The 23954-nt window shown below is 39.9% G+C and overlaps 1 protein-coding gene across 1 annotated transcript in view; it reads left to right on the forward strand.

Moving 5' to 3' along the window:
* Positions 1-23079, forward strand: part of akt3b (v-akt murine thymoma viral oncogene homolog 3b) — a 26200-nt gene extending 3121 nt beyond the window's left edge. Inside the window, exons 2-14 of the mRNA XM_054605118.1 lie at positions 3867-4386; positions 12222-12347; positions 12452-12563; positions 14106-14250; positions 14363-14494; positions 14817-14882; positions 15095-15163; positions 16291-16413; positions 16570-16698; positions 18035-18249; positions 20075-20162; positions 21570-21672; positions 22523-23079. Coding sequence (XP_054461093.1) covers positions 4341-4386; positions 12222-12347; positions 12452-12563; positions 14106-14250; positions 14363-14494; positions 14817-14882; positions 15095-15163; positions 16291-16413; positions 16570-16698; positions 18035-18249; positions 20075-20162; positions 21570-21672; positions 22523-22608 — 1440 coding nt within the window. The 5' untranslated portion in view covers positions 3867-4340 and the 3' untranslated portion in view covers positions 22609-23079. The remainder of the gene's footprint in view (positions 1-3866; positions 4387-12221; positions 12348-12451; positions 12564-14105; positions 14251-14362; positions 14495-14816; positions 14883-15094; positions 15164-16290; positions 16414-16569; positions 16699-18034; positions 18250-20074; positions 20163-21569; positions 21673-22522) is intronic.
* The last annotated feature ends 875 nt before the right edge of the window (positions 23080-23954 follow it).

Raw genomic sequence — 23954 nt, forward strand, 5'->3', positions numbered from 1 at the left:
AAACATACCTGACAGAAATAAAAATGTAAAAACCTCCGGTCAGCAACTGTAAACGGCACTTGAGCTCCTATACAATTGAATAAGCACAGAATACGAGGCATTAGCTTACCACACAAAGTTTAAGCTAGTAGGCAAACTCGTAAATGTAACTTAATACAAAAACAGAAAAAAACAAAGCAAAGAAATGTCTTTGCCCACAGCTATACTCAGTGGTAGTTATGTAGTAGTACAAAAGAAATATACAATGATTTAGTGAAATCTAGATTGTGAATTACAATAAAATAATGCAGAGCTGGGACCAAAGAAACTGGAGGAATAACACTGGAGTCTCAACCGTTCCACTTATTAAATCTGGAGGTATAACATGTCAGGTTATGACTATTTACATATATTTTAACAGTAAAATTGACTCTGTTACACAAGTTTAGCATCTAACCATAGGTGCAAAATAGCAGTACAGTGTAGAGTAATGTACATACTGAATATCTAGTGGTAGTGTAAAATAAATACAATAGACCCTAAGGTAGATATGCTGGATACACACAGTATTAGTAGTATTTACAGTAAGGACCGGTTGTAATGAATACGCTGAGAATTCTTTTTAATATATAGCATCTTTCAAACAAATTCTTTCACTTCATCAGGAAGTAGGGCTTGATGATACTGTGATATTGTTTATTCTGAACATGTTATCGTTCACACATCTGTTGTACATATTAACAATTCTGAAAAGCTGTAAATAAAACCTGACTAAATTTTAAGTTTTTTTGTTGTTTTCTTTTTTTTTTTTTTTTTTTTTTTTTTTAAACATATGAAGTGTTTCATTTCATGTAATGCACAACAATAGAAGATCTTTCATTAATCTGGACCTCTTTGCACACATTTGGCATATTGTGATATATATCGATATTGAAAATCTTTTCATAAATATATGACAATTAAGATCTAGTAGTATAGATTTTTTTCACCTTTATCGCAACATGTACATCTGTAATCATTTCAATTTCAGACAGCCGGATATTGGGACAAAACCACCAGAAGAAGTGGTTCAATTTAAGACTTCTGAAGAAACAGAAATCCACAATTAAGACAAAATAAAACTTCATTCATCCCAAAGGGGAATTGTTGTGCAGCTGTTGATGTACAAAGTGGGAAAGCGTGCAATTCCGCCCCATAAATTGTGTTTTTTGTCTACCTTATTGATCATCTTAATTGTTTAAATGTTGCCTGTGCCTATATTGTGGTATATCTTTGTGATTTACAGTATATTAATGAATGAACATTTAGTGGCATACATGCTACCCCCACAGCCTTAAAGTAAGTTACAATAATCTAAGAGTGTTTCTTAACATTCCTTTTTTACAATCAACACTTGAAATGATGAAGGCACTAGCAAATGACAAGGTAGTACAAAAGTTTTTTTTGTTTCGACAGCCGGAACAAAGCAATAATAAAAGAAAGAAGATAAATGACTACATATACAAGAAACATCTCCAGCTACATTTCAGCTACAAACTTTGGTCTGCAGCATGAGTTGAGAAGGGGAAAGTCAAAATGTAAACACATTGTCCAGTGGCCTGTAAACATTAGGCATATAAATGAGAATTGTGAAGTGGATTTTTTGAGACACTGGTTTCCAGACTTGGGCTTCTAGGCCTCCATTAAAACAAAGACTACATGTGGAAAGATGTTGAACAGGCAATAAGCTGGATATGTATTTTACGTTCAAGCTGTTCACAGTCAAAGCAGGAATGAGGTGTGAAGCAATTGGTGCTTTCTATCAAGCAGCACTGGAGTCTGTACACAAAAGTCAGGAGCCATTTGGTTGTAAGATTAGATCTTTAAGAACTGACCTGCGTGTGCGATCTCGGTGGGGTTTTAGGAGAGCTCACGGACTAACCCATTAAAAGATGCAGCTGCTGTAACAGAGGTGTGTTCAGAGTTCTGCCAGTCACTGAGAGACGCTGATAAGGAAATCAGGTAGAGGGGGAGAAGTAAAGGTGAAGAGGAGGTTTGAGAAGCAATGACATAGGAGTGAGAGAGAAGAAGGAAATGTGTGGGGGACAAGAGGACAAGGAGTGTAGGGAATCCTCCCCTGAGCTTAGTTTTAATGGTTTCCTTTTCTAATTTTCGCTGTCTTTTCACAAATGTTTGTCAATTACAAATTGCAGATTATTTGCAAGTCATTGGGGCTGCTGAATGCTCATTTATGTGCTGCAAGTGTGTCTGCACGACTGAAATATAACGTGTCGCTGGAGGATATGATCTCGTGTTGCAAATCACTGCCTGCATGTTGTAAATGTGTCTGTTGTGATATTGTGTCTGTGCTTGGGTGATGTTTACGGGCAGAGCTTCAGTCGAACACACTCAAAGAAGAAGTGATGCTCAACACTTTTACATTACATGTGGTTGTGATAGAGCATGATAATAGGACAATATGTACATCATTTATACAAAATGTACGTCATAAAGTAACTAAGGCTTTATTTCTCAATTGATCGATTACTTGTTTGGTTTATTCAATGTTCAAAATAAGTGAAAAACAGCTATCGGAACAAGCCCAGAGTGATGTATTCAAATTGGTTGATTTGTTTGAAAAACAAGTCTTAGACCCAAAAAATATGTGATCTACTATCATACACGTAAAAGATAAACAGCAAATCGTCTCATTCAAGAGGTTGAAACCAGCAAATGTTGGCATTTTTGTTTGCAGAATGCAGAGAAGGAGTTAGAGGAAGAGGAGGTAGGCAGAGAGAGAGAGAGAGAGAGAGAGAGGGAGGGAGGGAGGTACCAGACTTGTGTGAGGAGGAGAAGCCACACAGAATGATATGTTGTTGTGGATGGAGGGTGAAAAAGAAGGAAGGAACGGAAGAAGAGTTAAAAGAAAGCTCAGGTAAAAGTAGTTAGTTAAGGACTGATGAGAGAAGGAAGGAAATGGGGAGGCCAGAGGGAGTGAGAGGAGTTAGTGTGGAGGGGAGGGAATGAAGGAAGAACGGAGAAGAGGAGGTGAAAAAGTACTTGGGGAAGAAATAATGGCGAGAAGGAGAAACGAGAGAACAGAGGAAGGGGAAGAGGAGGGTGACAAAGATGAAAGTGTGAGGAGGCAAGGGGGAAGAAAGGGAGGAAAGAAAAGTCAGGCCTAGTGAAGGAGGGAGGGAAGAAGGAACGAGGAGAAAAGGTTTGGAGAGAAGGAGTTGGGGAAGGAAGAAGGAGGGAGAGAGGAAGAAACAAAGGAAGGGGAGGAGGAGGCGATGTGAGGGGGGGGTGAAGGATGTGAGGAGGCAAGGAATTGGAGAAGGAGAGAGGAAGGTAAGGGGAGTAAAGTAGGGGCCTGTGAAGAAAGGAGGTAAAGAAGGAAGAGATTTAGGGAGGGAGGGAGGTTCACCAATTCTTTGAGGAAAGAGTGAACTAGGGAGGAGGAGGTAAAAGAAAGCTAGTGAAGGAATGATGAGAGGGGAGGGGAGTTATTACGAACGAAAGGGAACAGAGGCTGTAATGATGGAGAAGAGGTGAAGAAGTTGGAGGAGAAGTAGTTAGGAAAGGACCCATAGAAGGAAGGAGAAAGGAGGGAACAGAGGAAGAGGAGGAGACTATGTAAGGTGCCAAGGAAATGGAGAAGGAGTGAGGAAGGTAAGGAAAGTAAGGAGGGACAAGTTGGACAGGTAGTGTGGAAATACTGATAGAGACAAGGAAGGAAGGAGAGGAGAAGGAGAAAGTGTGAGGAGGCAAGGATGTAAGGAGACAGGAAGTGTGTCTAAGGCTCTGAACAATAAGTGGAGGCCTGCTGGGTGAAGGAAACTATCCACTGACCCGCTCTGTGTGTTGTTTCTCTTTTCTCTCCTTTCTCTGCCTCCGTTTCCTTCCAGGCTGACTCACCGCTGGAGCGCCTGAACACAGAAGAAGAAGAAGAAGAAGAAGAAGAAGAAGTTTGAGAGGGCGAGGGAGTGAGGAAAAGAAACAGAGTAAGATAAGGAAGTAAGGAGGGAGGGAGAGAAAGAGGGGAGTGAAAAACACAAAGTGAGGACGAGGAGGAGGTGAGGAGAAAGTGAGGTTGGGTCGGCGGGGCGAGAGGAGGGAACAGGAAGTGAATTGTGGGAAAGAGAGAGAGAGAGAAAGATAGAGAGACACTGTGGGGGACAACATAACAGATCTGAGGTCAGGTGAGAGTAGGCGCAGGTAGGTTGAGGGTCGGAGGTCAAGCGGCGGTCAGACGGAGGGCTGACTGAGCCTCAGCTGAAAAACAAGCTGTCCCGCTTCTCTCCCCCTCCCCCTCAAAGACTGTCCCTTCACCGTCACCACACTGGGCGAACTGGGAGGACTGGTGACGAGGAGAAGCCACCATGAGCGACCAGAACGTCGTCAAGGAAGGCTGGGTCCAGAAAAGAGGTGAGGAAGGTTTCATGTTTTCATCTATGACGGCAAAGACATATTTTTTGATAAACCACATTTTATATTAAATATTCATATCTCAAATGCAATCTTTAACTACCGTAAACAGCCATCTGCCGCAACAAAAGATTTATTTTTTCTACCAAAACTGATTTGAACTTGTTAGGGACTACTTGGTTTGAGGACCACTGCACTAAATCACCACATGTAGATTAATCCGCCACAAAAAATAGTCCCCTACAAATGCACTATTTCCCCCTTTTTGATTTAAGATTGTTAAAAACTACAGTGACCGGCTGCTTGAGGAAATTACTGAACTTTTTTTTTAAATAGAATTAATATGAAATGTTTTTTTAATTTTTTTAATTTTTCTCGATTTATATCTTCAAAAGGAACCAATGTCGTCAAGTTAGGAGATTCTCAGATATTAAGAGAGGCAGTAACACATTGTTGGGTTTGGTCTTTTCCTTTAATTTGTAGAATAATGCCTACAGCCTTATCAATAAAGTGGCTCCTTTATTTTGGTGTATTCTGAATCTTTGTCGTAAATATTCCTGTTAACTTCTCGTATCATTGACTGAATAATGGCGTAGGACCGGTGTGAACAGCCTGGCAAAGATTCAGTTTAAAGGTTGTTGACTGTGAAAGTTCAAATTGTAAAAATGGCAGCTTTGCTCTCCAGATTGAGCTCATCACTGTGTATTATAAACAGGATGCCAGTCAAGATCCCTTAAGTTCAGTTTGTCCAAAACAACAAAATATTCTCATACAATGTTCTAAGCCAGTTATGAAAGTGTGATATCTGCCCAGAGCCCCTTTATGCTTAAAAGAAAATGTCTAAAATTAGGACGCTTGGTTGTCATAATACGATATTAAAGGACCGCCTGTCTCGGTGGAGAAATGACAGCAGAACATCCTCTTAAGCAGCCAGCGACGCCGAGCAGGAAAGACGACGAGAGCTGTAACTAACAAGTCTTTTTTTAAATGAATCGTTTAGTCAATACAATGTCATGAAATGGCGCGTTCCCAGAGACCCAAAATGACCAGACCAGAGCCCAAACATATGAAAATGAGTGAGGCAACAAACCCTCACATTTGAGAAGCTGAAAACTTTTATTAATTTGCTTTTAATCGACAAATCATGTCAGCAGGATGATACTTCCTGACTGAGGATGAAAGATAAATCCCCCTGACGCCCTTTTGTTTCAGTTCATTTAAACTCTATGTGTGGACACTCGTCAGGTTTCTAAGTTTAAGTTTGAGTATAGAGACACTGGGAGTCACTCCTCCTTCCTGCAGTTCTTACACAGAGGAAGCTGATTTATTGCAAACCCCGACAGTTGGATTGAGACATGGCTGATGTGCTCTGGTTCTTGTGGTCGCCTCTGTTTGTTCTTGTTTGGATGAATTTATGGATCTCTGTGTGTTTCTGGCATGGAGCTAGGTTTGTCTTTTACGCAGGATGGGAAATGAAACATCTTTCAGCCACAGATGGCTGCCGTTCTCTGTCACTCTTCTTATTTCCTCTTTTAGTTTTAAGCATTTAGCTGGCTTGTTCATTCAGTGTTCAGGTGGAGGATGTGTAACACAACCGCTGATGAGGAAATCAAACCTGTACCCGTTATGTTACAGGTCTTTGATTCATGAAATTCACTAGCTTTCACTATTCTAGATGGGTCCCAATTCCTTGCTAAACGTTCATTCTATATGATATGTTTACACCTTAAACTTTACTTTTTTTATTTATTTCTACAGACCTGCAACTTTCAGTAAGATTTCCATTTCTAATAACGAAAAATATTGCACCAACGTGAGTTTTTCCAGACGTCAGTTGTCATGCCAACGCAGCAACAAGGAACTGAAATGATGCAGGTTAATAAACTACTCAGGCTTGGTAGGGTTGACAGGCGTCATGTTGTTTTGACCTTTTTCAAGGTAACCACAGCTGAAAACAAAACGGCATTCACAAGATCGGACCAGAATGATGCATTTTCATGCGAAAATTGCCAACATTGTATTCCACAAAGGGAACACACTAGAGAGATCGAATCGGCCTATTATCAATTTTTAGAGTTTGCAACTCTGATTTAACAACAAATGAACACACTTCAATGTTTATTATTGATGTGAAATGATCAAAAATGTGCGTGGAGGGACATGTGACTTTGTTAATTGACCAGGAAACCTGAAAGCCAGTAAAACATGATAAGAAAGCAGAGTTTTTATTTCTAAAGATTGAATATTTTTTTGGTTTTCTGAGATGCTCATGGAGCCTCTTCGCACTTTTCATCTTTTCCATTTCTTAGCGGCTTCTCCATTCCATTTGCGTGTTGCATTATGGGACAAAAGTACTAATAATAACTTAGAATATTATTATTTCTATTTTTTTGTCAGAGCATTTCATTCATTGATTGCTGTAAAGGATGTAATGAAACATTTCAACAAAAGTATCTATAAATGTTTTTGTAGACGATTAGCAACCCTGCCCTTGAACGCACAGTGTAGTTCTCCCAGTTGAAATCCACCCTGTTAACCAAAGATTGTCATTTAGAAGTCGTCTGAAAACTGAAAGATGAATTTGGGCTTTTGTGAATGGCTATGTTGACATTCAGAATGAGCAAATCACAAAGAGAGTTAGAGGTGACGGGGCCTGTGTTATTATTTTAGAGGAAAGCTTTGTTTTTCCTGGTCCACACTTAAACACAAGATGAATTCACCGGTAAAGGGCGATCATGAAAAACTTCTTGGTTGTTGGAAACACCGGAAACTCGTTCCGAAAATCTGTGTTTTTACTCAGCTCTGTGTGGACAGGGTTTGAAGAACAGCCCCTCCAAACAATGGTTGTTTACCTGCCAGACGGCGAGCAGAGCGGGGCAGGCTTTACAGAGCTGCAGCCCAGTCTGAGCTGCACTTGGCTGGTGTGTTATTTCCCACAGTGATTTAGCGTGTGTGTGTGTGTGTTTGTGCATGCTGGAGGTGTGTTAGTCTGGTGGGAGCTCTGGGCTTGTTGGCTGGCAGGCAGGGGGAAGTTTTCTCTGTGGCACTATGAGCTCACAGAGGATGACCTAACACTCCGGTTCCTTCCTCTCCGGCCCACACACAAGTCCCTGTTTTGTTAGTTGCACCTCTGTGTGCTCTTATAATTCAGTCCTAACGGCCCTCCTGGAGAAACGGCCCCAAAACAAATCTCTGGTCTGATTTTAAGTGCAAAACGCTCGGTTCACACACAGTTCAGGACGGTTTGTAAACTGTGAAACAAAAGCGTTTAATGTGGAGGAACATGATTGTTCTTGATCGCAGAGTTTATGTTGGTGGAGACTGTTTCAGTTTTTAGAAATGTTATTCACAGACTGATGGATCAGTTTCAACACAATTAGCCTACGTAACTGTAACTAACTAAATGATAAGTTTGGGGTCATGATAGACCTCTTTTAATGTGAAGTACTTCCTGTTGAACAGGATGTTGGGTGTGACATCACACAGCGAGCGTTCAATTTAAACTGTAAACCAATGAGAAAGAAAGAGAGGGAATTTGTTTTGTTTTTAATGCACTGCTAATAGATCGGCCGATACGCACGTTTATTGTATCTGAATCAGTATCGGGAAGGAAACATTTTTACTCTGGAGCCCTGCCCACACACAGTTTGGGGTCCAGTCTCTTATACAAGGACAAGGGACGCATGATCTGACTTTTTCAGCCCTGATACTTCTACCGGGGCTTTAGCTTACGGCGATAGAGAGTACCGATCCAACACCAGTGTTTAATTAATGAGATGTATGCATCACTGCGTGGAAGAGACTGGGGTCATTCTTTAATGTGTAAGGCATCAGGCTTGACTTAAACGTTACTTTACTAACTTTGTGAAACAAAATATACGCAGACATTTGGTTTTAGACATAAAATAACTATAAAACTTTGCATGAAACGCCTCCAAACAGCTGACCTGTTTGTTGGCAGCTCCCTCAGCTACCAACAAACCTGTAATCAGATGTAAACACATTGAATTTAAACATCTGCACCATTGTTACCGATCCAGCTAACTGAGTCAGTATCTGCCCGACATTTGATGTCAGTAATCGGATGGGTTAATCTATATCAAGGTCGCTTTTCTGTTTACATTCAGTATTTATCACAACAACACTTTTATGTGTATCCTCTCGGTCTAATGCTGCCTGATCACACATGCAGATATACGTCGTTCTCTCATGTATCTGTAGCTCTGTTGGTGCGTTGCATTGATCGTGTAATTCACATACTCCGCTCTGATTGGACGGTTGTTTTGTGACGTAGCCGCTGTGCTACACGTGAGGAATCTGTTTGTATCCTGCTGCTCAGTTTGGTTTCCGGACTACAAAATAACTATCTGGGTACAAACTCTCATTTGTAACCTTCTAGACATAATTAATACAACATTTTGATTATTGGTTTCAGGCAAACAAGCGTTTAAAAATTGAAGGATTTGTTGCTCTTCTCTGTTTTCCATCTTTTTAAACGGAAAATCTTGTGTTTTGGAACGCTGGTTGACAAAACGAGTCATTTGAAGGTAATCCTCTAGGGCTCTTGGAATTTTCCCAATTTTTTATTAAGACTTTAACGATTTAATCAAATAATCTTCGATAGATGTGTTGACATAGAAATAAGTTATTACTAGCAGCCTTCATTTCTACGTTAACCTGCAGCTCCAATAGTTTGGTCCTAATAGATGTGACTGCATGTTCTCCTACGTTGTTGATTTTCTCTTCCTCTGCTAAAAACTCTTGTCACCAACTGAGTTGACTGCTTTCATCCCATTTCTGTGGTGGCCATGCTTCCTCATCACACTGTTGTTCTGAAGCTGAGTGAGTCATCAGATGTGTGAGAATAGTGAGTAGAGCTTCGTCAGAGTTTGATCTGTTGGAAACATGCCCAGGCGGTTGATCACCAGCACAGAAAGACTTCCACCGCTGTGTTCCTCGTTAGCTCTGGTGCTAGTATGACTCTGTGAGACGTCAACACGTCACCATGGCAACACATTCATGTATTCCATGATTATGTCAGCAGTCGTAAAACTTCATGGCTCCTGTGTAGTATTTGTCATCATGGATTTCCTCTTCAGCTGGATGTTCAGGTTTCCCCGTGCCGCCTGGAGAAACCTGGAAAACAGTTGACCAGTTTTCCAGTCAGTGAAAACACATGGACAATGAGAGAAAAAGTCAAATGTCCTGGAAAATGATTTCAACATTTTCCTGTTTATTGCCATCTGAAAGGGTTATGTTCATGATCATGATATATTGTAGTTATTTTGTATTTTTGAACCGGCTTCACTGCTTTATGTTGTGGAAACGCTGTGAACACACCCCAAAGTCACGTCACATGGTAGCAAGTGCAAGCTGGATGACGTTCTATAACGTTGCTTTCTTCAACTTGTTGTAAATGGTTGAAAAATGTTAAATCTGTTAGCATGTTTGGTGCAGTTGCTAAAGTTGACGTGCTTGCTAGCTTGTTTTGCCTGCAAAGGTTTAGGGTTTGGGATTCAACTCCGGCTAGTAGCAATGGTTTCTAATGTGTGTTGGGCTTTTAAAGAGAGTTGGTTAATAACCAATGAGAAGCAGATATCAAAACATTCAATGGGAGCCCAAGATGTTTGCTATATACTGGCTATAACAGTCCTTTTTTAAATATATTTGCTAGCATTGTCTCTTCCAACACAATGCAGCATTGTTAAGTTAAAATATACCAAAACGTGACATAAAATGTTTTGTAGCTGTAGCTCACAGTAGCCTCATTAACGTTAAACTTAATATTACCAGTAAAGGGGCTTAAGACTGGTGTGATAAACTGATAAACAGTCAGTGGCAGTTAATAATCCTGGCAAACTTGACTCTAACTTTGAATCAATTGTCTTTCATTTAAAATCATGATTTCATAGATATAACCATAGATTTAAAGTCCTCAATGACCTTTACTTTCCTTGTCATGGTCTTGAGTTTTTCTTTAGTCTGTTTGCTGTTTTATTTTTGAAAGTGTACTCCTTGAGCGTGATGTCTCATCTTTACTTCCTGTGTTTGTGAGTTTTTCTCGCCTTTTGTTATTGTCTGCTCCGCCCTGATCGGTTTCAGTCGTCCCTCATTAGTCCTGAACTCACCTCACCTCCTGCTCACCTGCTCTCACTTCCCTTGTTAGTCCGTCTCTATTTATACCCCCTCTCTTCCTTTGTTCTTTGTCAGATTGGTTTGTCTGTGTCTGCCAGCTGCACCTGCCTGCCTTTTTCGAAACATGTATGACTTTTCCGTTCTATTAAAATATCTTTGTTGACTCTGCACTTGGGCTCTTCCTGCCTGTTCTGCTCTCTGCACCGTGACATTCCTGGCATGGCTTTCAACGAGACGCCTGCTGTGAAACTTTCATTTGTGTCATTTCTGACCCTGTGATCTTGCGAAAAATATTTTTTCAATTCTTAAAAGGCATTGTGGAAGATGTCATGGGGAAAACTGTGCTTAATAACTCTGAAAAGTGACTGTTTTTCACACTTCTACGGTAGATTAAATATAAACATTGTTCCAACATCATTCCTATCGCTATATTTTATTCAAATAGTGATTTGAATAATGTTGAAAAATCTCTTTTATGTAACTTTTTATTCATATAGTACATTATCACAACTTTTTCCTCAAGGGGCCTTTACAACATAGTCAAATTACAATATAGACAATCAGTATGACAAAATCAAAGATAGTAAACACAAACCTTGATGTTTAAAAACAAATATAGACATCAATCTGAAAATCAACAACATGATGCTTACTTGTTCTGTAACTGTAAAATGATTGGTGACAATAAAATAGCAGAGGTAGACATTTAAGGATATGAATCTTGCAAAAATCAATTGTCTCACCTTTGAAATAATAGCCACTTCTAGCCAAAAGCAATTATAAGTCAAGTGAGGACGAGAGAAAATGTTAAATGTCGCATCTGCATATAAGTTCGTCTCTGTTCATCACATTTACATATTTAGACATTTTCTAAATTTTCATTTTGGGTGTGTGTATCTAATGAATATGTTGGAATATGTTTTGGAGTTTTGCTGCTTCACTTGTATGTTTTCTTGTAACATTTTCAAAACAGTGCTCTGGAAAACGGCTACTGCAAACATCAGTTTTCTCCGGAGGTTTGGCCGAGACATTAAGATTTTCCCCAAACAATCTGCACCCATTTCTCTCTGATTCTCAGTCCCTTTGGTAGAACATGAAAACTCACCATTTCTCTCGTACATCTTTGCAACCAAAAACCACAGATCTCTGCGACCGTTTTGAAAGTAGTGACGCCTAACTTGCTAAATGCAGATATGTGGCTTTTTCCCTGATACACCTTGTTTTGCCGTGGCGTTACCCTAGTGATATGGAAAGCCCCGGACAGCTAGTGATGAATGAAACTCTGTCCGTCTGACTACGTGTTTCTGAGAATATCACTGCAGGACCAAGGTGGAAATGCTTAGTCATGGCAGGACTGATTAATTCGCTCATGTCTTGTAGCATACAGAAAAACACCTTACATGTTGACGAGGTAAAATGTGATTTTCATTGAAGCAGGGTCTTTAAATCAATGATCAAAATCAGTCCCTGCTGATTCTTTAGGAAACAACCCCCCCCCCCTAAAATGCATAAAACAGCTAACATGAACTTGTCAGACTGAAATAATGCAGTGAAGCGATATGATAGCTCGGTTTCATCATCAGACTAACACCTACATCACAGAATCATGTCCAGACTCTGCTGCTTCCAGGCGCTAAACAACATGTGAGTGCTGCAGGATGTAACCCGTCGGTGTCACCTTCTCTCTTTCCTCCCTGCAGGTGAGTACATCAAGAACTGGCGACCGCGCTACTTTCTGCTGAAGACAGACGGCTCTTTCATCGGCTACAAGGACAAACCGCAGGACTCCGACCTGGCCTACCCGCTCAACAACTTCTCCGTAGCAAGTAAGACACACGACGCATGTTTCACACGCTGAAAAAAACAGAAATGTGTGTGTATAAGCGACGCCGCTCATCGATCTCCTGATCTCCCTGTGTGTGACTTCCAGAATGTCAGCTGATGAAGACAGAGCGGCCCAAGCCCAACACCTTCATCATCCGCTGTCTGCAGTGGACCACGGTCATCGAGAGGACCTTTCACGTCGACACTCCCGATGAGAGGTGAGCCGTCAGTCTCATCCTCCTCAACTGTTGTTCTCACTGTCTGTTTTTTTGTTTTTTTTTATCTGGCTAAATTTAACAGAAGGAGATATAAGAAGAACTAGATGATGAAAAGTAAATCTAAAAATATCTGGGAAACTACTGGCTTCTGTTATTTCTGAGATAATGATGAAAGAAAAATGACCCAACTATCGATCATCTCTATTTTAAGTGTCATTATTTGGTTTTAGGGTCAATCTTTTCCTCAACAAAAAGGATTCTAAATACAAATGTAATAGTTTTGGGTTCACACAGTCATACAACTTTGTGTTTTTTGTGCATTACAATAAACATAATAGGAGAAAATGAATGCTAAAAGCAAGTACTCTAAACAGCCAATATATCCATTTCTACAATGAGAGCTTTACAGTTTTGTGCAGGAAGGTGCAAAATATAGATCAGGTAATTTGCAAAAACTCAGAGTATGAAGAATAAAGAATATTTGTGCAATGTATGGAGAATATAATCCTGAAAATGTGCGTTCTGACAGCTGTGGAGACTTAACGCTAATGAACATTGCTTCTGTATATTTTGGTTTTAGCTTGTAAAACACACCTCCTTTGATTGTCTTGAGGATGAGGAGCAGCAATCAGATTTCTTTTTTTTTCTTCAGATATTTCAGAAAAATAGAACAAAATATTATAGAAACAAATCAAAGGAAACTCGGATGTTATATTTTTCTTAATGCCAATACGCAGCTGTCAAATACATCTTAACTGCTACTCGCTATGCGCTGAAAAAAATAGATAAATATGTAATAAAAAAGATATGGGGCGGCTGTGGCGTAGTGGAGAGCAAGGTAGTTCTCCAATCAGAGGGTCGGTGGTTCGATACCCGGCTTCGGCAGTCGATGTGTCCTTGGGCAAGACACTTAACCCCAAGTTGCTCCCGAAGGCTTGCCATCGGTGTGGACTGGATGATGAATGTTAGTTAGAGTCTGATGGTGGCACCTTGCATGGTAGCCTGTCATCAGTGTGTGAATGGGTGAATGATATGTAATATATTATAAGTCGCTTTGGACAAAAGCGTCTGCTAAATGACTCTAATGTAATGGAAGAGGTCTCACTATCAACAGATACCAGGTGTGAATGGTCTGACATTACAGGGACAAAAAAAGATCTAGTTCTTAGTCGTGAACCAGTTTTTTGTGTCCAGTTGTCAACATACTGAGAAGAAAGACAGGAAGCGGGGGCGTGGGGCCGAGTCTGGACGCCAAGTTCTGAAGGGTTCTTGTTCCAAAACACAATATAATGTATAGATCAGGACTTGTTACCTGGTGATCAATTGGTTTGTTATGAACTGTTGGTTTTTAGGAGGCTGTTTGTCTTCTGTCACATCCGACCGTTTATTGGCTCTCACATCTCAGTGCTCATTTCATTCAAAGAATGGAAGAAACCCACACATTTTTCCAGTATTTTAAAAGCTTCTTAAAGCAATTAACCCATAACCAGAGTGCTGCCTGTTGGTATTTTAACCTGGCGTTGTCGTCGTCGTGACCTGCAGGGACGAGTGGGCCGAGGCCATCCAGATGGTAGCCGAGTCTCTGGCCAAACAGGAGGAGGAGGGCATCCTGAGCAGCCCCACCTCCCAGATCGAGAACGTCAACGAGGAGGAGATGGACACCTCCATCAGCCACTACAAACGAAAGGTGACGCTTTGGGCTGCTTCCTTCATCTTATTTTGAAAAAAGAGGAAGTGAGTGCATTGATTGATGGAGAACCAGTGTCTTCACGCCGTCCCTCTGTTTTGTCTTTGTGCAGACAATGAATGACTTTGACTATCTGAAGCTTCTGGGCAAAGGCACTTTTGGGAAAGTCATTCTGGTGAGGGAGAAGGCGAGTGGCACCTACTACGCCATGAAGATCCTCAAGAAGGAAGTCATCATAGCCAAGGTCCCTTTGGTTTTAATCACATTCTATTTGTTGTTATTTTGTAAGGCATGTTTTTTCAGTTACTGGATTCATATAAAGATGTTTTAGAAAGTAATCTTAATGCAACGCCTCAAGTGTTAAATATTTGGCGTGTAACTGTTTGTCTCGGTGTCCATATTTAGAAAGAATCAGTTGCAGGTTGGTTTAATACGGGCATTAGCGTGATGTTCACACACCTCCCTTCCAATTACATCCTCAACCTTTTGGCTAAAACAAGAAATTGTCTCCTTTTGTCTCCTGACTAATCACCGTGTTCTTTGTTCTTTCTTTTTTTAAATCGCAGGATGAAGTCGCTCACACGCTCACAGAAAGTAGGGTATTAAAAAACACTCGGCATCCATTCCTAACTGTGAGTATGAGCGGGCAGATTGCATGAAAATGTATTGTGTTGGAATAAATAAATATTAAGAGGAGCAGTGGCCCGTCAGCTTAAATCCTAAAAAGTCTTTTGATAAATTTAGTTTAAAGAAGGAAAAGGATGCACTGAATTCAGACCGCAGAGCTTCTGTTTGAAACAAACGGCTGCGTTTTAAGAACGTGTATATATATTTTGTGTTGCAGTCTCTGAAGTACTCGTTCCAGACGAAGGATCGGCTGTGCTTTGTAATGGAGTACGTCAACGGAGGAGAGGTGAGACATCAATGACTCGCTGTGAAAAGGAAACGTTTTTTGATCCCGGCAGATGTTCTGTCTTATTTCTACTTGGAAGTTATTTTAAGAGTTCTTGAAAAATGGTGACGGCGGGATTCAAAGAGCTTCACTCCTCTCATAACGGCTTCATTTGGAGCGTTGTAGGACTGGGAGTGTCTGCACTGTCGTGGGTTTTTTGGTGATGGTATCAATTTCAAGGCATTAGTGCCACCAAAGAGACCAGAGAGAGAAATGCAAAATATGTTCATGCATGTGTAGTGAGAACTAACACAACACATGCATGAACTTAAAAAAGCTTTGGGTCAAAGGGTGGAGGTTGTGGAGGTGGAGGGAGTTGCAGCAGCATGGAGCGTATTGATAGTGAGTCGAGACAGGTGCTTGAATATGATTGGACGTTACTAGTCACCTGTGAATTAGCCGGTGATCGTGAAGCATGAATAAATAGGGGTGTAAGAAAATGTTAATTTAATTGTGTACAGCGATATATAAAACACAGTATCGATCTTTAATCAATGGTTAAACAAACTCTCTCTATATATATTTTTTACATTTTTATATTTGTTTACCTAAAGAATCCTGCAAGCACTTTTTTTATTAATATAATGCATAGGTTCATCCCTTTGCTCTGACTGCACCAAAAGCAGCACTGTGATGTTAAAGGGACTGTGATAAACGCAGATTTCTTTGTTTTAACTTAGTTTTCTTAAAATTATATTTAAAAAATAAATATATTGAACAGTAACCCCTGTATCATGATACGTATTGTAATGCCAGATTCTTGCCAATACTCAACCATATATATACTATAAATACATATATACCTAACCTGAGCTGTCTATTAAGATAAAAAGATGGCTACTGAACTGGTTCTATATTGTATGTTTATAATATTAAATAAGTCTAATGATCGAAAGAGTCCAAAACTGTCATTATAAATGTGTGTGATGTGATGTCATCCGCTTTATCTCAGCCTCACCTTTGTTCCACCTGCAATAAATACCACTGCAGTGATTTTTGATCTGATTGCTGGTCTTTTACTGGATGACTCAACTGAATACAACAGAGATGTCTGAGGTGTTTGAACTTGTTTTCCTTTTTCTTGGCAGCTGTTTTTCCATTTGTCAAGAGAAAGAGTATTTTCGGAGGACCGCACTCGTTTCTACGGCGCCGAGATCGTGTCCGCTCTAGACTACCTACATTCTGCCAAGATCGTCTACCGGGATCTGAAGGTAAACTACACCTGCTCTGGGTGAGGTCTGAGAAAGATCTAATATGTAGAGTTATCGGTTACACATGAGGAAACACACCAAGATTGTGCACAAAAGACGAAAAACTTAAATTAAAAAAAGGGTCATGTTTTTAATTCCTCTCGTCCTCTCCATCAGCTGGAGAACCTGATGTTGGACAAAGACGGCCACATCAAGATCACAGACTTTGGCCTCTGCAAAGAAGGCATCACCGACACTGCCACCATGAAGACCTTCTGTGGAACACCAGAGTACCTGGCTCCTGAGGTCAGAGGTCACACCAAAACAGAGAGTTAGAACTAAGACCATTTGGGTTTCAGAGTCGATGGATCGTGCAGATCATAAACAAGCAGAACAATAAGACAAAGAAAGTTCCTTTCAGGCTTAAAACGGAGCCTTTGCGGTCGTCTGTTTTTGTCCCGTTTGATGAATCTGTGTTTTGTTCGTCATCAAGCTGCAAGCCACTTGTGGAAGTATCCTAACATGTTGTTCCTCTAACAGCAGATAAATGTTTTCCTCACAGCAAAGTAGAATGTCAGTAACTAGTTTCCCTTCTTCTAATGTGGCTCTTTGTGGAGGTTTTGAAAGTTATTTTCCCATTAAGAGGATGTGAAAGCGGATACCAGATATGTCAAGGGCAGGAATTAAAATGAGTCAGATGTCTGAGAGGACTCCTCTATAGGTTTGAATGGTCTTTCATGCTTTTAGGTTGTAACCTCTTTGCAAATATTTTGTCTGAAGGGTTGGTTTTGTACATGGAGAACAAAACGCTGCACAATGGTTCAAGCGAGACTGACAACCGTAAAGGGCAGGAAGAGACAAAGATCCCTCTGAGCAACAGTTGAATAAGAATAGAAGAAATCAGCAGTCATTGTTATAAGAAACTGAAAGCTTAGCAACAAGAAATGTGTGCAGATTCAAAAAGGAACACGTTCCTGATTCAGTGTCAAGTGTTTCATAGTAATGCAGCTTTTAACAAGCTGGAATATTGGAATGTCAGCTGAACATACCATGGACTGTACGACTCACAGTTCAAACCTCTTCAGTCTGAACACTGAGTAGACTCTATCATTTCTTTTTGGACTGCGGTTTTGAAGCCTCGAGTTTGAACATCATGCTGTATTGAAGAAGACTTGAAACTAGAGATTGAGACCATAAACTCATGTTTACAATGTTTACTGAGGGAATAAATCAAGAGAGAAGGAGAGTCATTTTCAACCAGAGGAGTCGCCCCCTGATGGTCATTAAAGAGAATGCAAGTTTTAAGATAATTTTCCGCCCCCAGATGTTGCCGCTTGCATGTTGCCGGGACATGGACTATATGGAAGTTTAAATCGTTTAATGCCTCTTTTGGTGGCAAAAGTATTTGTAATGTAAATAATACGTCTGTTGTCTGAATTTATCTTTTTCTTAAAAAAATAATAAATAGTTATTATTGAGGATAGAAGGAAAAACATCAATATAACAGCTGGTGATGTACAGTATCACACAATGAATGTACCATATATTTTTCAGCGTCTTTCCCGTTTCTTAGCTCTAAACAGTACATTTGATAGAAAAACTGTTAACAGCATCCCGGTTAAATCCTCTTGTGGGTCATCAGGTGCTGGAGGACAACGACTACGGGCGGGCGGTGGACTGGTGGGGTTTGGGCGTGGTGACGTACGAGATGATGTGCGGCCGCCTGCCGTTCTACAACCAGGACCACGAGAAGCTGTTCGAGCTCATCCTCATGGAGGAGATCAAGTTCCCACGAACCCTGTCGGCCGACGCCAAGTCGTTGCTGTCAGGGCTGCTCATCAAGGACCCCAACAAACGGTACACACACACACACACACACACACACACACACACACACACACACACACACACACACACACACACACAAATATATATTGTTGATATGAACATTTGCTCATTTGTCATTAGATACGGTTACAGTAGGGAACTGACAGGAAATGATGAGAGCGTTGATGTAATGAGATCACATGTCATACATTGTCACTGCGAGAGACCTGTTTGACCTCCGTAACACATGGTGAAGCCAGACGATGAGCTCCACTGGGGGGGGTTAACATGTGGGATCAACCAGTAGGAGTTGCTCCAGCTGAGACAATGACATGATCCCCCACTGGCTTCCCACCCTGAACTCCTGAGCACACCTGCTTAGCCTTCAAACTTCACTTAGCTTTGACCGGTAAACACGCCGACCCCTCTGACGTTCATTTAGTCGTTTTCTGACTTCTACTGGAGGCTTAATTTGTTCAGTTTTTAATCACTAGTCGCACTTTGAAGGAATGTTTTAAAGTTTGGTCCCTGTTGTGTTTGTAAATCTTATCCTATCATACCCAAAATTCATTAAGAATAGCTCCTCAACCATAAGGCCAATGTGTCTGTTCTCCTTTGAAAGGTAACAGACTGAGGAATATGAATCCATTCTGTGTTAACCTATTTCTATTACCGTTCCGGAGTAAATAGAGATGCAATAAAGGAAAAAATGAGATCGCCTAGTATATTTAATATAGATTTAAAAAAGGCAATATTACCTCTATAACCGAGATCCCATGGATAATGATGCAACTGAATGTCTTTGTTCTAAACTACAACTGTGACTGTGAATTTGATGAAAATACACAAAATACACCAGTTATGATACAATTCATAACGATATACTCAGAATCTTTTGCACACAACTTACTCGAATCTTTACAAAGGTCACATTTTGTACGACTTAACTGTTAATATACTTTGTAATAAGACACAGTTAAGACAATAGAATAATACAAATAATGATACATTTGATTTGTATAGAACTCTTTAAAATACAAATGAAATCTGAATGTGGTAAAACAATTATAGCACAAGGTTAAAACTAATTTACACAAAAAGAAACATGCAGTTATAGGGTTTAAATGAATACAATTATGAACTTAAATATAACAAGACCATACCTTAAAAGTAAATTAAATTAGAGGCAAGATTTAGCAACCCAGATTTAAAACAGTATAACAAGCATATCTTCTATAAATAGACTTTTCGTAACAGGCGTTTAAAAGACGACTTACAGACATTGATCCATTTTTCTGCAGGCTAAGTAATCTATTCCCTCCTATCCCAATGCCTGATGGGATATATAATCCATGCTTCTCAGATTAAAGATACTTTCAACACATGTATTCATACACAACAATGTACAGAAATGTTGTAGCTGTAAAAGAAAGAATTTTAGTTATCCAGCACCATTTCTGGCCCTTTGACTTTTCAGGATCTTGTTTCTTCTTCACAGGACAGTCTGTCCTTCTTTTTAAACCTCCACGTTGAGAACTAAACCTCCTTTTGTACATAATTGGTATTCAGCGCAAAAAAATGCTGTGAGACAAAATTGGCTGTTGGCTGCTGTTAATATCTGCCTTCTGATTGTCCCAGAGGCGTTTTTTTTTTTTTTTTCTGTCTCAAGTGAAGAAGCCGGTTAAAAAAGAGGCTACTGCAGCTTCACAGAGCGAACTCGTTCACCCTCAGAGAGTTATTTTAGGAACCGTAGCAGGTGGATATTCTGGGTCCATTGATGGAGACTTTGTAAGAGCAGCGTTTTGATGTCTGACTTCCACGTCTTCTTCTTCTTCTTCCTCTTCTTGTCTGACAGGCTGGGCGGCGGACCGGATGACGCTAAGGAGATCATGCGACACAGTTACTTCAACGCAGTCGACTGGCAGGACGTCTACGACAAGAAGGTGAGAGGAGGATTTAAGAGCTGAGACGTCATCGTATGTTCGCTGGTAATTTATTCAAGCAGCGTACCGGAGATATTCTGGTATCAGGGTTACCTCATTTTTATTTATTTATTTTTTAAAGAAGGCTGGCTTGGATCTAAAATAGAACACAAAAGAACAAAATTACCTCATCTCTCTTTCTCATTTTAACAACTTAAAGCAGCACAAACAACACCAGCTCCTCTTTTTTTCTTTTTGTTTGACTTGACTGTGAACGTCTCATGAATGTGTCGGTCAAGGCCTTCGCTCTGTGCCACATGTTCACATTAGATATTGAGGAAAATATTGTTTTTTACTCATTCACTGCTTTTACACACATTTATTACACATTGCACCAGATTGATTCGCATATATTTTTCTTTTAGTTTCTTTTCTTTTAAGTCATGATTAAGTCAAAGCTCCAAGATATCTGACCTGGTGATAGTTATGTATTGACACTTTTACTTTGGTAAAAGATCAGAGTAACTCGATCTTTTACCAAAGTAAAAGTGTCAATACATAACTATAGAAATACTCTATTACAAGTAAAGGTCCTGCATTCAACATTTTACTGAAGTAAAGTTACAAAAACATCATCAAAATATACTTAAAAGTACCAAAAATAATAGAACGTATTATGCAGAATGGCTCATATCAGAATTATATATATTATATTATTAAATTATAACTCATTTATAACATGTATATACTGTAGGTAATATAATATAATAATTCATGATGACTTTGTTGATTATATTTTGTATTATTAATCTGATTCTACAAATTAACGATCCCAAATAAAGTGGAGTGAAAGTACAAAGTGGCATAAAATAGAAATACTCAGGTTAAGTAGAAGTACCTTAAAATTGTACTTTGTACTAGGTTCCTTAAGGTTGTACTAGGCACAACCTCAAGGATTCTTCCCTAAAAAAAGAATCTATGTATAGATAAAAATAGTCCCTCACTAGAAATGTGTGTCTGTATCTGCAGAGACGCTGCCCTCTGTCTTCATTTACCTATTTTGTTGTTTTCATTTTTGAGCATCAACCTTCATAAAAATGTCGCCACCAGGTGCCAGAACGTAAGAATGCAATCAGGAGGAAGCTATGGGAACGGCACATGCACACCACACGGATAGAAAAACACAAATGTATCAAGTGCAAAAGCAAACAAAGCTCATTCCAAAACTACTTGAGTAAATTTACTCAGTTACTTTCTAACAGAGGCACCAAATAACACAGAGGTGCCTGAAAAAGTTGAACCAGATGTAATAACATTAAAGAGAACAGTAAAGTCTCTGCCTTTTATTAAAGAACAAAATCTCAAAAGATAATGCCGGTGCTTATTAAACAAACATGTATTCACCTTCTACTTCCTGTCTTGCTCCAGCTGGTCCCGCCTTTCCAGCCCCAGGTCAGCTCGGAAACGGACACGCGCTACTTCGACGAGGAGTTCACAGCACAGACCATCACCATCACTCCGCCGGAGAAATGTAAGCACGCCTTCTGAATACGCACCGACACCACGTCAACCAATCAGATACATCCTGCCGCTGATCTCCCGTTAGAAACCAGATTTGTCTTTGTTTACTCTCAATATCTATCTATGTATCAAGTCTGAGAAAATACCAATTTAGCTTTTTTAAAACATTAGTAGTTCAGGTCTTACTGGTGTTTTTATATCACAAGATTTCCAGAAAGCAAAGCATCCTTTAAGGGTTTCCCCAAATACAGTGTTAAAATTCAGTTGACATCTACAAATCTTCATGTTTTAATTATGTGTTAAATGTTTTCTAATAATATAAATATATAAATGGATTTCTGCTTCATTTCATTGCTTGATAAAGATTTTTTGGGACATTTTAAAACCATCAGGTTTATAGTTTAATGCTACTATAAGCAACTTAAATCCAATGATGATAATCTGATTACAATTATGTTTCATATTTATTCTCATTATTTCTACCCAAGATCTTCCTAGTTGCCTGTGTTTTGGTACATTTTGAAAAAAAAAACAAGTTTAATGAAAAATTAAGTAAAGAGGTAAAAATGAAACACCAAAGTTTAGTTAATTTTGTCCTACCTTGATATCAGCAAGTGCCTTCCTCATTTGAAATGTTCTTTCTTATTAATCTGACATATTTGTTATTAAATCAAGTGTGAAAAGTGGGAATTTGAACCTGCAGGTGGCAGCAGCTAAAAACCAGGTAAAGTGATGATGCTACATTTTTCAAGGAGCTTGACTGTCATCAAGCTGTTGGACAGATAGAAGGACTAACGAGGCTTAAATCACATGACTTATGTTTATATAACGCTGGTTTACGTTCACCTGTCTCTCTGCAGATGACGAGGACGGGATGGACGCGGCGGACAACGAGCGAAGGCCTCATTTCCCACAGTTCTCGTACTCGGCCAGCGGGCGGGAGTGAGCGCTCCAGGGGCCCGGCCAGCGTCGTCCCCATTCGTGGCCATTCTGAGGAAAACACGTAGCCATTTTAGTAAAAAAAAAACAAAAAAAATACCAGTCTCCCCTCTTTTTCTCCTTCTCTGCCTCCTCACAGACGAGGAGAAGTCTTTTTAGGGACTTTAAAAAGAGGTTTTTTGCACAGTGGGATAGACTCCAGCCGGTCTCCCCACACTAAAAAAAAAAAAAAAAAATAAGTCTCCTACATTTTCAGCGCTATTTACTGCAGAAGGCAATGTTTTTGTTATTTATTTTTTCCGTCAGTATTAAGTTGTCGACCCCGGGGTTGCGTTCATTTTTTGTTTCTGCCCTTTTTTTTCCTTCTTCTTCTTCTTCTTCTTCTTCTTTTGACTTTTTTGCACTTGGTTTGGAAGAGCCGTTATAGGGAACAAAAAACCAAAAATGTTGCCTTACGTGTGCAGATGTTTCGTATCATACCGACAGGGTGTTTTGGTTTGTTTTCTTTTTGTTTTTTGGGAGAGGGGGCGGGCGGGTTTTTTTTTTTTTGGGGTTGTGAGTCATTCTTAGTTGAGAATAAGTGCATGGCTCGTGGTTCACTCAAAGAAAAAAGAAAAAAAACTACAAAAAAAACAACAACAACATTTTTCTTTCTCATACATTTGCCATGGCGGCGCACATTCCCCCAAATCCCATGGCAGTGAAAGTCACCGTCTACCGGAAGAGAAAACAAAAACAAGAGAAGGACGAGAACGGACGCGTCTGTGTCATCCCTCTCATCGTTGCAGTCTTACTACTTTGCTCTAGTAGTTTTTTTTTGTTTTTTTAAACCCATGTGTTTTTGTTTTGTTTCTCTTGCTCTAAACTTCTCAGTTTCGCCCCTTTTTTAGTTTTATTTAATTTAATTTTGAAACAGGAAAACACTAAACTGCCAGAAACTGCACAGTTCACTCAGGCGCCACAGAGCACAACCGCGTTCAAACTCAGCTAACCGCTCCAGCTTTCCACAGCCGGCAAAGGGAACGAGGCCTTTCTCTGCTTCCTCACCGCTTCTCCTCCTCCTCCTCCTCCTCCTCCTCCTCCTCCTCCTCCTCCTCCTCCTCCTCCTCCTCCTCCTCCTCCTCTTCACCTCCGCTCTTTGTTTCCTCATCATAGCTGTAGGACTAGTGGAATGGGTGTTTACACAGGGACACGTGGCTTAATGTATGTATGTAAAGTATGTATGTACTGTACGTATGTGGGACATGGGGGTCAACTTTATGCTGTCACAGCACACACACACACACATATATTTATATATATATGTAAATATATATATATTTACACTGATCAGACTGAAGTTGGCAGTTCGCT

Source organism: Anoplopoma fimbria, chromosome 9 (assembly GCF_027596085.1).
Source record: "Anoplopoma fimbria isolate UVic2021 breed Golden Eagle Sablefish chromosome 9, Afim_UVic_2022, whole genome shotgun sequence".
In the NCBI taxonomy this organism is placed as follows: domain Eukaryota; kingdom Metazoa; phylum Chordata; class Actinopteri; order Perciformes; family Anoplopomatidae; genus Anoplopoma; species Anoplopoma fimbria.